This window comes from Anser brachyrhynchus (genome assembly GCF_964034855.1).
Source record: "Anser brachyrhynchus genome assembly, chromosome: 14".
Classification (NCBI taxonomy): Eukaryota; Metazoa; Chordata; class Aves; order Anseriformes; family Anatidae; genus Anser; species Anser brachyrhynchus.
The window spans coordinates 13,247,604-13,264,840 of NC_137709.1; the positions used below are offsets into that span (position 1 = coordinate 13,247,604).

At 43.7% G+C, this 17,237-nt stretch overlaps 1 protein-coding gene across 1 annotated transcript; it reads left to right on the forward strand.

The window, feature by feature from the left end:
* The first annotated feature begins 2,433 nt into the window (after nt 1-2,433).
* On the forward strand, nt 2,434-17,203 carry DNAJC18 (DnaJ heat shock protein family (Hsp40) member C18). The gene is made up of 7 exons (XM_080555320.1): nt 2,434-2,589; nt 2,719-2,864; nt 4,174-4,359; nt 7,338-7,447; nt 8,806-8,915; nt 10,940-11,112; nt 14,848-17,203. The coding sequence occupies exons 1-7, from the start codon at nt 2,552-2,554 to the stop codon at nt 14,970-14,972; spliced, it is 888 nt and encodes a 295-aa protein (XP_080411446.1). The 5' UTR covers nt 2,434-2,551; the 3' UTR covers nt 14,973-17,203.
* Nucleotides 17,204-17,237: the final 34 nt, after the last annotated feature.

Genomic DNA, 17,237 nt, shown 5'->3' on the forward strand with positions numbered 1-17,237 from the left:
CGAGTTTGCTGGGAGAGCTTCAGTCTTCTGTGCCACTGCTTTCCAGAGCTTCCTGATAGACCACAAAGGCAGACGCACAGCTCCCACCCTACCGCAGCACCACGCACCACCAACGCATCCCCCAGTCACTAGGGCAAGGAGATGTTCCCCCACGAGCACAGCAGCTCGCACCAGGAACCGGCTGGGTCACTGCCCACACTGGCTCAGACCCAGCTGCCAGTCACCTACAGCAAATCACATTTTTATCAGCTGAGCTACAGAGGATGATAGAGACATCAATACCCAGCTTCCATGCAACCGCAAGGGAAACAATGCTCTGTTGGGTAGTTCTGGAGGTCTCAGCTGCCTTACTCAGCAGCATAATGCACTAAAGCACGAACTCTGCAACTACCTTTGCCTCTGCCTCTCCACTGTGACTCCTGCTTGCAAGCTCCACCAGTTCCAGAGTCAGAGACCTTGGAGCACCTCATTTACCCAGCAGCAGAACACTGAGATACTGATTTCTCCTAGCACAAGCATCAAAAGCTATCAACCCTGAAGGTAAATTGTGAAGTCAAGGAAAAAAGATTTAGCCAAGCACTCAAAATAGGTATCAACTGCACATATTCCCCTGCACAGTCCAATGAAACATGTAATTTAGCTTGATTTAATTTTATGGGATGGTTACGAGATGCTTACTGGAGCATGCAGTGCTAAAGGTAGCTGTGCTTCACAGCATGCAACCAAGTGTTCAGCATAATAAACACGATGTTTCACAACTCGTGTTAAGATCCAACACAATTTCTATTTTTAACATACACACCAGGTAGTTCGATAAGCATTTTTTTTTTTATTAAAGTTTTTTTTTCCAGTAAAATTTCCAAGAAGTAAAACATGACAGTGCTCACCCTACCCCCACCAGGGCAGTGAGTTTGCTTAAGCAAAAGAGCCCAGGTCACGACACCCAGCTCGGTGGATCCAAGTAGCTCCAGATCTCAGAGCTGCGACCCGGTGTGCAGGGACTCACGAGCAGGTTTCACGTCTCAGGAGCACAGCTTAGAGGCAGCCTGTAAGCACCTGCAATATGAAACACTTCAGTAAGTGCCAAGCTTTAACTCATCTCCCTTCCTCCTGACAAGCTACACTGAGGTCCGAAAGGCCATCCCACAGGAGCTCATCCCTGGTTTAGTTTTCCTTCCTCTCAATTCATTGTCCTTCTTCCCACAGCCTCTGTAGGGCCTTGACAGAAAACCTGAACCTGTTCCACTCTGGAAATGAAGCACATCCAAACCAAAGCAGAACAAAGCTCTGGTGCTGCTCAAAAGAAAAAATGAGTTAAAATACGCAGCAGAAGTGATACGACCCCCTGCAGCCAGGTGCTGCCACTCAAAGGGAAGGAGGTCCCCTGCTAAGCACTGCTTCTGCAAATCACACTGGTAGGAGACACCGCCAGCAGCCACAGCACCCCATAACGCCTCTCCCACAGCTCATTAGCCCAGCTTTAATTGGCCCATGGGAGGAAAGAAGATGAGCAGCATTGGCAGTGCCTAACCCCAGGCAGACAAACCTTCCAGCCCATGCTGCAGGTACAGGATTTGGTCAGAAGGCCCAAAGTAGGGTTTCTCCAGGCTCCTTGCACCCTCACCACATCTCGAGGTGGGTCCCCATGGCCTGACATGGGGCTCCAGGCAGCAAGGCCCAGCCCACGTGAGCCTCCACAGCCCCAAGGAGCCCTCAAGGTGCCTTCCAAAAACAAATGCAGCTGCATGCCACGAACAAGCAGGACCTCACAAGCATCTCCAGTGCCTGCCACCCTTCCCTCTCTCAGTGGGAGGACAAAGAGGAGGTTTTTAGCCCCCAGCCCTCATAAGGTGCCACTCAAGTGGGGCCACAAGGCCTGGGGGGAGGTAGCTGCCGTATTACCAAGCCTGGCCCCCCCAGCTGCAGACCCCCAGCCTCCACCTCCCCAGCCTTCCCCAGGAAGCCCCCTGTGAGGTCGCATCCCTATGAAGTCACCGTCTGCCCCAGGAAGCCCCTGTGAGGTCACTGCACCATGAGGTCGCTGCCTCCCCCAGGAGGCCCCCTATGAGGCTGTAGCCCCATGAGACCACTGTCTCCCTAAAGAAGCCCCCTGTGAGGTCACAGCCCTATGAGGTCACTGCCTCCCCAAGAACACCCACTATGAGGTCACGGCTCCATAAGGCCACTGCCTCCCCAGGAAGCCCCCTGTGACGTCACTGCCTTCCCCAGGAACCTCCCTACGAGGTCACCGCCTCCTAAGGAAGCCCCCTATAAGGTCACAGCCCCCCCTAGGAAGCGCCCTATGACGTCAGTGAGCCTCCTTAGAACGTCACCGCCTCCCCTCGCTCGCCCCGCCCACCCCTCCCTCCGCCCCGCGCGGTGCCCGCTGGGTAGTGTAGTCCGCGGGCGGCGGCGGGGCGGCGGGCCTGCCGTACCCAGAACCCCCCGCGGAGCCGCCGCCGCCGCCTGCCGGGCGCACAAGATGGCGGCGCGGTGGGGCCGGGGCGGCGGGCGGTGAGGGAGCGGGGGCGCGGGTTGCCCCGGGCCCGCCATGACCTACACGGCGGAGCAGCTGGATGGCGTGCGGCGGTGAGCGCGGCCGGGGGGAGCCGGGGTGGGTGTGGGGGGGGCCGCCGGTGGGGGCCCCGTCCCGGTCCGTGCGCTGTCCTGAGGGGAGTTGTCCCGTGACGGCCGCCTTGTGTGCCCCCCCCCCTCCAGAATAAAGAGCTGCCGCAACTACTACGAGATCCTGGGAGTGGAGAGAGATGCCAGCGAGGAGGACCTGAAGAAAGCCTACCGCAAGCTGGCCCTGAAATTCCACCCGGACAAGAACCGCGCTCCCGGCGCCACCGAGGCCTTCAAAGGTGCGTGAGGGGCGGCGGGCCCGGCCTGCAGGGCCACGGAGCGGTGCCTCAGCTCTGCGCCGTACGTACAGGCATCTCGTGGGCCTGCATCGCTTGTCACTTCTGTAGGCAGATACCCATAAACCTGTACACCTGCAGCTGCTCAGCAAGCCTTGCCTCTAACAGGACCTTCAAAATACAGATCAGAGGTAAAGGCGTTGCAGGTCTCGTTCCTAGATAGCACTGAAGGGTCAGAGTAACGCTCTGGAACTGTACTGGTTATGATATAGAACGTGTTGTGTAATCAGTAACTCCTCAGAGTCTTAGTTAGAACTTCAAAAAACACATGCTAATATATAAAATCTAAGAGTACTCCAAAGAGCAGTCAGGCACTGGAACAGGTTGCCCACGGAGGTGGTGGAGTCACCGTCCCTGGGAGCGTTCAAGGAAAGGTTGGTTTAGTGGGTGACATTGGTAGGAGGGGGATGGTTGGACCAGATGATCTTGGAGGCCTCTTCCAACTGTAATGATGCTGTGATTCTAAGTCCGTTATTATGTGTTTGGGCTTTTCAACATTGGTGCAGTCTAAGCCTGCATCAGCAATGTTACCATCTAAACTCGTATCATCTTCCGCATTCTCACTGTGCTGCAGCCTTACACAAAACTAGCACTGGAAGTCAGTGCTAAGGAAACTAGGCTGTCATTTGCTGCATATTAGAATAAGGAATTCTTGAAGTTTTCTTTATTTTTTTTGTGTTAGGGTTGTATTTCGGTATAAACTCATATACAGCCGTTTTCTATCAAAGACCAAGGAAGATGATGAACCAAACAAGCTACTTCCAGGTGGTTTGACGTGCACTGTGAATAAATATGCAGGTACAGCTTCACAAACATCTCTGCTGACAAAAAGCTTGGAATATGGGTCTGCATTTTAATTACGTTCTGCAGTTCTTAACTTTGTGTTAACTGTGTTTCATGGATGGAGGTGCACATCTGTGTTAATACTTAGTTTGACCTGATTAAAAAGTTCTCCCTCAATCTCTTGACAGAGGTGGTCTCTCACATCTCAGTTTTCCAAATACTTCAACTCTCTCCATACACTTCAACATTTTTGTCTTTCTCCTGGTGTCAGTGGTAGCAGGAATTAGGTTCCATCACAGGTAATGTTGGTGTTGTAACGCTACTTATACAAAGGTAGTTCTTTCAAAAGTAAATCAGTCTCTGGCCAAGCACAATTTTTTTATGCCTGTTTGGGTATTTTGTTAATCTGCTTGGGGAAGTCCCACACCTGGAGGTGCTGTGTTGTAATACTTCTTTTCATTCGTTCCAGCAATAGGCAATGCTTTTGCAGTTCTCAGCAACCCTGAAAAACGATTGCGATACGATGAATTTGGAACTGACCAAGAGCATGTCAGCACTGGCCAGGCCAGGCACTATAACTACTACACAGAATTTGAAGCAGATATTACACCAGAAGAAATATTCAATGTGTTTTTTGGCGGGCACTTTCCTACAGGTTGGTATCCATCTGCACTCTTTCTGAAACATAATAAACTGACACTAGACCATAAAGGAAGTTCAGCTCTTTGTATTGCTCAGGTAGCTAAATTATACTTGGAGAAGAGCAAAAACCTGTTCGGATTTACTTTTTTTTTTTTTCCCTCTTCCTAACTCCTTATGTGTGGAAAAGTTCCCCTAACGCACTGTTTAAACTTAAAGTTGTAGTAAATTTGGTCCCTAAAAAAGCTCAAAGCTCAGCTTTGCTGTCCCAGAGTGCTGCTAGAAGAGAGAGGGTAACGGCTGTTTCTGCTGGGGCATGTTCCTGACATGCCAGCCTTTGTGAGGACTTCTGGCAGCACTAGTTAGGGGTCAGGACATTTTAATTTGGCAAGGGTTTAGGTTGTTTGATACTCGGTTGGGCAAAATTTTAGTACCAGCACTAGCTGAAGACTCTTCTTTTTGTTGTTCTTCCCCCCATTGACTGAAGGCAGCAATGGTTTGGGAGGCAAAATAAGGTGTGAGTGGGAAGGGATCAGAGGCATCTTTGGTGGCGTTGTCCTCAAGACATGTTCCTGCGTTACAGCACAGCAGCAGCTCCTGGCATTGCGGTCTTAGTGTCCTTGTAACTAGGAAAATGTAAGGAGTTTGTCTGGCTCTCAGCACCTCGCCAAGTTAAAGAAATTAAAGCTTCTTAGCTTAGAAGGCGATGCCTGCCAGTGAGAGCTGGCTGTTGCTTGAAATGCAGAATAGTAGAGCCTGAACCTGCAGCAGCTTTGTGCTCGTCTTAGTCCAGCCTTGGCTTTTGTGTTTGTACTGAAAATGGGAAGATGTTGCAAGCTCAGTGGAATACAGGTTAGGTTTAAAAGTAAATCTGAAAGCTGTGGTGAGCTCAAGCATCTTGTTGCCACTATCACCGGTCTTTGATGAATTGCTCTAGTGCTTTTGCTTGCTGTATCACACTTCCAAGGCGTAGCATAAAGTAACATACAAGTCAGTTACTGCAGCCTTAAGCAACAGGTACAGGTAATGACTTACAAGCTACTCATTACAGTGGTCTGTGTGGTAGCATCTCATAGCTAAGAGGATCTCGGATCACTTTCAGAATTTGATCATTAAGTTTGTAAAGTGTGCTGAGCTCAGTCTGGCATAATTCCCTCCAACTTTGCAGGAGATGGCACCTGCGCATGCCTTTTGCTTTGGCCACAGGTGAGACGTTGTCCCTTGTGGAATGTGACTGCTACATAGCTGTAGGCAGTGGGAAAGCTTGGAGTTAAGGATAGAAAACTGAGGAGCCGCAGGAAGAAACTTGGTACTGGGCACGGCAGTTATCTAATAGGTAGAGTGACCTGAAGAAGTGTAGGGGAGTTTTTATCCAAACAGCGAAGAATATGAGAATAAACATGATTTCATAGTAATAGCTCTCAGTAATAAACAAAAATTTCCTCAAAAAAAGACTTGCTTGGATCTAAATTCATGTACGTTTTCATAACCTGAAAGTGAGGTTTTTATTTATGGAGTATCAATTCAGTGGTTTTCCAAAACGGCAAAATCCATGGCTTCTACTTAGGAAGAGAGCCAACAGTAAGAGTGCAAGCAGATAGGTAATATAAAGAGAAAATTTTTCATGCTGTCATAATGTTGAGTGGGGTTTGTGCATGTGAACTGAAGTTTGTGTTAAGCTGCAGTCTTTGCTGTTGGTTGTTTTTTGTTTTTTTTTTTGGCACCTTGCTATCACCAGGGTTTTTGGAAATCTAATTCAGAAATGTTGGTATTAGACAAAACTCATTCACGTAGATTAAGGGCGGATTTATGCCTTGTCAGCTTACAAACCTAAAAGAGACAGTGTTGTAATTATAATGAGTAGGGGCTACAAGTCGAACTTCCTTCTCATAAAAAATAAATGCGCATGGAAGGAAAGAAACTGGGGGCAAAAATTCTGTGAGAAACTTTGGATTGGGGAATTGTTTTTCTAGCTACCCTGTAAAAGCCACTCCTCATTCCCACACTCATTTCCATTCTTTTGGAGCTTGATAAAACGTTGCCTGAGCAACATTAACTGATAGAAGCTTTCTTTTTCAAGAAAAATTTTTCTTCTTCAAGCCCTCTTTTATTTTGTTAGCATTGTGCGGTGTTACATCTTTGAATGACCAACAAAACAGGTGTTTTGACACAACAACAAAGGTCACTTCCCCAATTTCTTGCACAATTCTTTGAGAAATTCAGATAAAAGACAGTATAAGTGTGTAAAATAATTTGTCATTTGATTTCCCAAGGCTTAAAAATAGCTTGGCATGCCTGTTGTCGTATGGCCATACATTTCAATTCTTTATTACAAAGATATTTTGAATCTCAAAAGAGGGGAGCTCAGCTATTATTTAGATACTTTCATGGTGTTACAGTCAGAGTTCAAGCTTCTAATCAAAACATCATATGCGATTTTTAAAAATTCTAAAGTGAGGAAAGAATAAGTCAGTGTGCAAGAAAGGAAATCCTGAATTGTACTTTTTTCCTCAAAAAGCTATTTTATGAATCTCTCTTGACACGAACAGTTTCACTTAATGATTTTATAATAGCTTGATGAAAGAGAAAATAGAACTGGCTGTAGAAAAGCAGATTTGGTAATTATCCGAAGCCATAGTTCAAGGCCTGAATCTGCTGAAGCAAATTAATTTTTCTGCTTAAAGTCTGGAGATGCAACGTAAACTGCAGCCTTGCAAGTGAATATAAAAAAAATAAAGTATGAGGTACAATTTTATATAAAAATAATTCTCCATTTTTCTTAATTTTTGTAAATTAGGATGGAGCAGGGGTGAGTTTCACAATTTCTCTGGTATGCTCTTTTTGGAATAACGTATTACTTTGACATTCAATCTGAGGTCTCAAAACTGCTACTCAGTCTGTGTAATATAAGCCTGAATAATCAACCAGAAACAGAAGTACAGGTAAACACCAGCAGCCAGTTGAAACCATGACTCTTTTGGCTTCTTTTAACAGGAAATATCCATATGTTTTCAAATGTAGCCAGAGATGCACACTATTATCCACGGAGGCACCGTGAAAGAGCATGGACACAGGAGCAAGAGGAGGAAGAAAACAGGCCACAGGTAGCCAGGAGAACGGATCTCTTGGGCTTAAACATTTCACCAGGGTGAGGGGTTCACGTATACATCTGAAGCCTGTTGAGACTTTCCCATCCTTAAATGCTCAATGCTTATCCTTAAGTGCTGCAGCCAAAATGGATGACTTGAAAAGTAACCATATTGTTGTTGCTCTGTTTTTAAAGCAGTGTTAAAAAAATTATTTTGGTAGGATCGCAGGCTTTGGAATTTCTGCATCCAGGTATTTCACTGATGCTTGGTTTTTGCAAGCTCTGAGGGCTTGGTAATCTAACAATGATCAGTCCAAATGTGGACTGATATCTGATAAAAAAGTCCTGGCTTGTCCTCGTGGCATATTTAGTCCTTCAGTAAATTAGCATGCAGTTTCATCCCAGGTGCTGCACAGGCTTTTTCCAGTCCAGAGCAGAATGGGTCTGGGATACGTATATACCAACTGAAACTAGATGAGCCACCAGGTATCATGTGCTGTTAGCACAGGCACCTATACACTCACACTGCCCATCTTGGAAAAATCTTCCTTCAGAGCCAGTCCATTAACCAAACAAGATCATTCTCTAAGAAAGACGATTTTTCTCCCATTGAGTCTTTTATAGACAGGCTTTGAAAAAAAACTTGCACAGCCTGTAGACAGCTAAGCTAGGGCAAATGAATCCCACCAACTGCTACATCAGGTATTGTTGCTATCCCAGGGCAGAGAGCAGAGCCTTAACAACTATATATAATGTTCTGCTCCTAATTACAAAAAGGCAGTTTAAAAATCAAATGAAGAGCAGGAGTAAAGATCTGTGTTTGGTCTCTGCCTAGCAGAATTCTTTGATCTTCAGGACTTCTTTCACTCTTTTGCTCTACTAAATTAATTCAAACAAATAAAATAGCAAATGCTTGCATTCTGCCTCAAGTTACACTACATGTGGTCTCTTCATCCTTTACTTTTAAGTGGCTTTGTCCAGTGTTTGGACAGAGATTGAGATTTGTAGAATACATGTTGTAAACTTCAGAAGATGCCTAGGCAGAAATGGGAATCGCAGTGCTCCTTTGGTTTGGATTGTCAGCTGGTCACTGGCAGACAGCGTTGTGGGCATCTACTGCCTTGGGGAGGGAGCTGTAGATGAAGGCAATGCTCTGAAAATGTAATTGGAAGAAAATGGCTTTAAGGAGCTTGAAGAGAGCATTAATAAAGGTTATTTAAAATGTCTTCCTTGTCAACATTTGAAAGTACTCATCTTTTTTTTTTCCTAAGTTTACATTTAATGTGTTGTTGTTTTATGATAACCTGATTTCTGTGAATGGGCATCATTTTCTGTATATATCTTTACTTGTCAACTTATTGTTGTTCCTTTCAGAACTCATATTCTGCATTTATTCAGTTGATGCCAGTTTTCATAATAATAATAGTGTCAGTTATAACTCAGCTGATGGCGACTAACCCACCCTACAGCCTCTTCTACAAATCGTAAGTCACTTGAAAACAATTCGTTCCGGTCGTTGGAGTTTGAGATAAAGGAGGTAGATAGAAGTTGGGCTTGATAGAAGAATGCTTGTTACTGTTCTCTTCCGCTCTTTCTAGAAACTGTTATCAATTTGTAAATAAGGAAATACCACCAGTCTCTGTTAAGTTCTCCTAAACGCTATTGCTGTGAAGTAGATGATGGTGAGCTGTACTGCGCTGTGTGCCGAACAAATAGAGGCGCCGAGCCAGCACGCTTACCCAACTGGTGTGAAATGCTTTTGCACAATGATACAGTAGTAGGAATGTGGGTGTAGCTTAGCTACAGTACTGATCAGCCCTAGAGGGTCTGTGGGCTGCCTCCGACGTTCCCATGTAAAGCAATTAGGAAATCAAGCCTGCAGTTGGCACTATAAATCCAAATCTGCTCTGGAACCTAAATTCCCCTGGAAAATTTGTCAAGTTCACAAATCATTAGGGCTTTGAAATGCCCTGGTTTAGTGTCTATAAAGAAGCAGGATCCCCACATTGCAGAACGCAAACTAAACTGGTCAGATGTGGAAACAATGAATGCCAGGCCTGCAGTAATCTGAGTTTGTGGGGAAGAGAAAAACCCATTTATTCCTCTCAGCATCCAACACTGCTAGGAAGGAAGCTCTCCAGACCAGTTCAGTCAACTGCCCTGGCTCTTACAGAGATAAGAATGGGAGTCGGCAGATTTCAACACCCCATAGGTTGGCGACTGCTAAACACAGCAGTAGCAGAGTGCTCTACAAACTCTCCTTGCTCCCTTTTAGGAGCAAAACTGTTTACATCTAGGCCCATATGCTTGTCAGTGTAGTTTTAATTGGTCCCAAGGCCCTTTACTGTTCGTTACCACAAGATGTCAGTATGTAGACCTAGCATGGGAACAAGATGGTTGGTGGCTTAGTTCTTCTGTTTGTGTTTTTTTGTTGTAGTTGTTTTTTTCTTTCCCGAGAGCGTTTTTGCTATCTGCCAGTCCTGTGTGAAACCTCCCACACTGCCCCCAGAGCAGCTAATCTCTCTGGCTTTCCTCACTGCCTCCCCCTTTCCTGTTGATTTGAGATAGTCAGGCCTGAGCCTGGTATACAGTTACAGATGCTGTTTCTCTAAATCATATCTTTAAAAAACTAACAGCTCTGAAAGAAAGTGTTTATATAAGGAGAGCGTACATGTCTGAGACACAGAAAGAAGGAAAAGAGGAGCCCGGGAAATGGAAGGGGCAAACTGAATTCCATTGGGTAGAGTGTAACCTTCACGTTTTGGCTGCCTGCCTCTTTCTCTGGGCAGTGATTTGAGAAAGTGCCTGGATATCTTTGCTCAAGTAAAAACTCAGTAGAAGAGAATAGTTTAGCCTTGCGTCTGTGCCACAGTGGCTTACTCTACCTATGGGGTGCTTCACATACTACCTAGCTTACTGGTGATTATAAAACACTAAAGGAAAAGGTAACTAGAATCCCCCCTGCTAATTCTTATTTCTACTGATGGATCCGGAAATCAGGAAAACCTAAATCCAAGTGCACCATGCCCTAAACAATACTGGTCCATATGACTTTGCTATAGTCTTTATATTTGCCATAGTTTCCAATGGATTTCTGGACTTAGCTTGCCAGAAGTTAACAGTAAACAGAAGAAAGGGTGTGGAGCTTCTGTTTAAAGATAAAATTTGCACTTAAGCTTTGGAAGTATCTTTACTGAGCTGTTGAGAACAAACATGGTATTTGGAAGGGGCTTTCAGCTCTGAATCAGAGATATCTACAAAGAACTAAGTATTATATATTTTCACTGTGTTGCTTTTTGTTTTTTTCAGTGAATCTTATTTGTAGTGAAAAGCTTGCTGTGCCTGAGGCTTGTAATTTCCTTATTGGATGGCTGAGGGAGCTATAGTCCTGCAGGAAGTGACTGAGAAGTTGTAAAGACTGTTCTGGAAATGTTAATTGCAAGAAATTTCTCTCTGTTTCTTTGTCTGAACTGCTGAAAAATGTTTTTTCTCCATGATGTTTTCACAGGTCCATAGGCCATGTTATTAGCAGAGAAACAGAGAACTTGCAGGTGCCTTACTATGTTGATAAAAACTTTGAGAAGAATTATCAAGGAGCGGAACTTCAAGAGCTAGAGAAAACCGTTGAAAAAGATTACATAGACTATATTCAGACCAGCTGCTGGAAGGAGAAACAGCAAAGTAAGTTATATTTGTTACAAGTGCGTGCCTACACCCCATGTACAGTTGTATGACGGCTGCGGTTCACAAAGCACTGCCATTTTAGCCTCATTTTCCATTGCATATAATTTCTCAAATTTGCAGTGGTGTTTCTCACATCTGTTCTTAACTCTGAATTTGTTATTCTTGAGGGGCTGTCAGAGTTCATTGTAGGTGATTGAGAGAGAAGTGGAAAGTTGATTCCACCATTTGAGACTTTTTTTCCACTCAGTCTTTGTGCTTGACTACCTCTTAGTGATGTTTTAAACACTATCGTCCAGCACATTTATTTAGCTGTGACAGTTTGTTAGGTCTAGAAGAGACCTTGAGGCATCACCTAATCAGAGTTTCCTTTGCTGAGGCGGAATCAGTTTTGCTGTGACTAGCTCCACAAGATCATCTAACTCTTTCTTCAAACCTTCATCAGGAAGACAGGCTATAGCTTTTGAAAATCTCAGTGTTAACTGGTATCAGTTTTCAAAGAGTGCTTCTGCGATTATTTCATGCACTTATTTGCATATTCTATCTTTAGATGAGTTTGAGATCGTGTTTTTCACCATAGTCAAGACTGTCTTTTAAAGACAAGAATTGAATGCAGAGAGGGAGAATGCAAGAATGTAAGCATTCTAAATGATTTTTCCCATGTCAGTTCTCAGTCAGTCTTTTCATCCAGAGACAATTTTCTTATTTTAAATTAAAATTACTAATCGTGCTTTTAAAGAGAAGTGCACAGACGTAGAATCTGAAGTTGAAATAAATAAATAAAAGAACCCATAATGTGAAACCCTGAAAATGCCAAGTGATCCCTTAATTTTTGGTTTGCTTGACTTATCTCTGAACATCTATGGCTGGTAGTACCAGCCTCTAGGTACAATGTGTCTGTTAATAAACATAAATGTAGGCTTCATGTGTAGGCTTGCCATAAGAATAGATTTTTTTTTTTCCCCCTTAGAGGAAAACTCCTTATAGTTAACCTAGTGCAACTAAAAATCATTGTATTGTCTGTTTCACGTAGACCTTGATGACCTTTCTGTGCACTGAAATGGGCAACAGGGTTTGCAGAGGGACTGACGGAGTGAGGGAGGTAATCCAGCACTGAATGCCAAGTAATGTCTGCAAGGCAACCTCCTCTAGAACTTCTTACACTTAGACTTTTTTATAGTCTGTGTATTAGTCACACACCTGCAAATACACTTACAGTGTCCACAATTAGCGCTATCCTGAGGAGACCACTGTAATTTAAAGGAAAAAAAATAGTTTTCAGAATGATTACCATCTAGGCCAGTCAGAGCAGGCATTGAGCACAACTGAGACTGTGCTAACTTTCCTACAGCTGAGTTTGTAAAAATAATTTTTTGACTAACTCATTTTTTTAGATGATAATTTTGAATACAAGGTATGGTTCTGGTGAAAAGTTGTCTGGAGACCTTGGGAGAGTTGTTAATCAGCTGTTGTTTCATAATTGTGGTCAATTGATTCATGTGTAAGTGCTTAACTTTGTGGTTGGGTTCTTTGTCAGTTGAATGTCTATTAATAGTATGTTTGTTCTATTTTCTGAAGGTACACTTCTCTTTAGCACCAGCAAAATGGAACACACGTTATATGAACAGTTTAATTTAAAGACCTTGATTTTTATGTTTTGAAAAGTGCTGTCTGGGGTCCAGCTACCTTAACAAAAACTTGAAAGGTAACTGGTACATAAGTATGTTCCTCAGCTGGTCCCTTCACAGCAGAATGGCGTGTGAAAGGTGCTTACGCTGTGGGTTTTGGTGTTCTGACATCCTCTGGTACGGTTAAGTACGAAAGGCAAGTCTCAGGTTTTTACAGATGATTGTTCAGCTGTAGTAGCACGGTTGTGAAGTAGGACTGCAAAGAGCTCTGAATCAGAGAATAACAAGTACGCAACTAAAAACAGAGAAAATGCATAGCTGCGTACATATTTTAGGAGTTCCTTAAAGAGAATAACTTCTGTCAACAAAGGTTGAAGGAACAACAGTGTAAAAGACTGAAAAACACAAGAAACTTACATGACAGAATGGCTACTGTCAAAGCGCAAACATTGGTAGTAAATAATTGTGCCCAAGTGGACAATTTGGGCAAAAGAGTCAAACAACACTAAGAGTCTTCGCTGCAGAACTCCAGGGACTTGGAAACGATTACCCAGGTCTGGTTCTGCTGAAGGGTCGTCTAGGCTCTGTGCCCAGCACATCTGCACTCTGCTTGAGCGGTGTTTCACTTAGAAAAACTGAAGATTGATTCCTGACCTAAAATTAAGGTGTTTGTGCCTGTCGGTTTATAAAGCTTTTCAATAAATAGATGAAGGCTTATATAGATGGAGCTCCTATGGCTTTAAATTTCAGTGGGGTAGGGACAGAGCACGTAAGGCATGAAAGGCCCTATTGAGAAGTCCTTTCCCTACTGAATGATTTTGTAAAATGAGGGACTTGTAAGATGTACAAAAGCTCTTTGAAAAATTGAATGTCATCAGGTAGCCTGTGCTTAGGGAAATTTTGACCTTTTCAGAAATAAATTACTGCTATTCTCATAGGTGCATCTAATCTTGGATCTAAATTATTCTTCAGGGAGAAAGCTATATTAAGACTTCCTTAACTAATCAGCAAAAGATGCTTCCCTGAGTTGCTGGGGGGAGATTATTCAAACAATGGGATTATTTCAGTTACATGTTGCTTTCGAGAAGAAGGGGAAATGTATGCAAAGTACATTCAAGATTGTGTTGTTTGAAAGCCCCTGTGCCCTTTCATTAACAAGCCTTTTATCTAGCTGTTCACCTTCCTGTAATCAATTCAAAAAAAAAAAAAAAAGAAAGAAAGAAAAGAATTCACATTGCCTTCTGGGCCAAACTCTTGGCAGACGGAGTTTGAATTCTGACAAGTGCAACATCAAAACAAAAAAAAAACAAAAAACAAACAACAAGAACCATCTATACTTTAAAGTGTCTGTTTGGATATTTGGGACTCTTGCAGAACGGGTTTGTCAGAAGAATTGCATTTCTCAGTTACGTGGGCAGGGATGTACATCTTGTAACTCCTGCTTAGCTGCAGGCAGCTGACGTACAGCCTTAAGAAAGCAATAAGAAAAGTAGTCACGAGGTTCTCTTTCCTTCTGGCTTGTCACTTTACTGCTGGCAGGTGCAGAGTGAACTCTCCATTGGTCTGTGCCTGCTGAAACATCAGTGAGGATCAGTGCACAAGGAGATGAGGTGTAATTAGGTTGTAAATGCTTGTGTTGACTAAGACAGTGGCTGTTTAGCAGACCAAATGGTATCTTACTAACACACACATAGTTAGTTTAAATATGCACAGTTAGCTTGCTTTTAAGAATGCATATATATTTAATCACTTGGTCATTAACAAAACTTTCAATCTTATGTGACTTCTAAGCTATATTTTTATAGTTTGTTTTTCTTTGTAGACAGTAATAGTCTTATTTTGGGTTTTAGTTATTGCCCAGCTGGTGTATTGGTAGAGTCTTTGGTTTATTATAACTCTGAATTTTCAAGCAACTATGGAAAGTTTTCTTAAGCAGCTAGCCTGGTTAAACCTGACGGCCTCTGTTCAAAGAAAGCTCCTATAACATGCACAGTTTTATTGGAATAAGGTGAACTAAAAAAAAAACACGAGGATAACAAAGCATTGAAAAAGTTACTTGAAGCATTCCCATAGCTTCATCCTAATGTGTATTTTTTTCATCTTTCAGAGTCTGATTTGTCGAATTTGGCCAAGCTATACAGAGACGAGCGGTTAAAACAGAAAGCAGAATCATTGAAACTTGAGCACTGTGAGAAGCTCTCCAGTCTGATTGGAATGCACAAAGGGGGCTGACCAGGACACACACATTCTGTAGTTTTTATTTATTGCTGTTTTAAATTATGTTTTTATTTTCCTTTGTATAAAAACGGAAGGAGTCTATTGCAAAGAGTGAATATGCGATTCCTTCATATAGTGCAGAGATGGGCCAACACAAGCTGTAGAGCAAGTGTTTGCTTTAATATACTGTACACTATATTTGGTTCCAAGGACCAGTGGCACTTTGTAAAGTAATTCCCTGGGAAATGCTCTGAGTTTGGAATGTGTCTCATCGGTAGTTTGTCTGCCATCCAAACAGTATATACTTCCCAGGAGAGCAGACAAATGTCTTATGCTTTCTGTATTTTCTATGGACCTGCAATTCACCCGGTCATACCAACCGTGTAGTTCGCAGTACTCAGTGCACTAGCCTTTTCATACTGCTATCAAGTGGATGTCCTTGCCTCTGCAGTCGTTTGTAATGGGAATTTAGATGAAAGGCAGCATATGTCCTGTTCAAGTCCAGTATTCAGCGCTTAACTCCAAAGTGTCGAGTACCTGCTTCAGGTAAGCATTTTGACGTGCTCCCAGCTCTCCTTACTGTCAAAGGGACTTGACCGAGCGCTTGTCTGGCTGGGGGGGGTCTGCCCCTTCTCCTCCTTGGTGACACGACAAGCTGAGAGCAGAACTGCAACGCTGAACAGGAAGATGAGAGCCTGTGAAATGTATCGATTCCAGCATCTGCCAAACTGCAGAGAAAGGACAACCTTATTTATTTTCTCATACGTTTCCAGTGGCATATTTTTAAGCTGGCTGTATAACTCTGATTTTTATCTGCAAACTCTTCTCCAGCTGTTACAGGGGTCCTGCTTTTTCTGGTACAGTTTTGATGTAGCATATTTTTACTCTTGAGCAGTTATGAATGTTCCACTGTAGAGACTAGTATTGCAAAGAAAAAGATCCATGTAGTAGTGTCTGTTTTTTCTTGATCCTCCTTTATGAAACCTTTAAAGGCAAGTTAAGGATGGTTGTACTCGGAAGCAGCAGAGAACACTATTATTCCCGTTGAGCATCACTGAGCTCTTGAGCCAGTTTTTCTGGTAGTTTACCTGGCCAAGGGTAGAACTAATCCATGTGGACCAACCTGCTTCTGGAGGTTCATGTTGTGTTCTTGCCAGTGAGAGGGAAGGAAAATGGGCACCCACAGGGTCCTGTGCAACAGCTGGCCTTGACTTGGTTCTGCTGGCTCCACCAGAAGCTGTGCAGGCAGGCCAAAGCTCTGCACAGGGCAGCTTCAGCCCACCCTGCTTCTGTAGCTGCACCAGAAATTCCTCTTTATAGCATAGCAGGGGCCAGCATGTCTGTTCTTAACTTGATGTGCTAGTTACCTATAAAACACATGGAATGAACTATCCTCATAAATACCCTACCCCAGAAATACAGGGATTGTGGGGTGGGGACATGCTGTATGTAGTAGAGGCTGCACTCACGTGCACGTCTCTACAAAACACTGAACAAGCTGCTGTTGCTCTGTTCCTAAAACTGGTAACGCATAGGGCAGAGCACCACAACTGGCCTTCACTTAAACCTAGGAAATCAAGTGCTCAGAAATTCGAGAAATGACAGAATTAATACTGCGTTTAAAGGTTAGACTGTGGACCCCTAGTGCTGGGGTGTTAGGGTGCAGGCATGTGCCAGTGGGCTGCTGGTGCTGAGGATGAGGCAACTGGGGATGTAGGTGCAAAAAAACCATCCCCGTTTTGCAGGAAAAGATGTTTTTTCTGTGATCTAGACAAGAGCATGGTTGCTTGTCTCAGGTTTTGAGACTTGAGGCTCCTGCAGGTGAGATGCATGTCCTGCATGTGATTAGCTCAGTGCAGCTACAGCAATAGGGCTGTGATTGAATGGGGGTATTTAAAAAAAAAAAAATGTGAGTATTTAAAATAGCACAGCTAGGTTGGTATTGTTCCCTGTTGGGAACCGCTGAGGGGGCCTTGGAGCTGCTGAGCAGAGTTCGTCAGCCAGAAGAAGCACAGCATTTTGGGGGTTGTGGTGAACCATGTTTTGTGTGAGTCTGCAAGGGCAAAAGTGTGTTATTCCAGGTGGGAAAGGGGGCTGGCAGTCTGACAGGCAGCCTTAATTCTGGAATATCCCAATTCTGAGCACTTGATATGCGTGCGTATAAAAAGCAAAATTCTCATGTTGCTTTTTATATATTAAATAGTTTGTAGAACGTATGTCAACTCTATTAAAGCGGTTGGACTTCATTCCAGGTTTGGTATCATTCCTGCCGGGACTGTA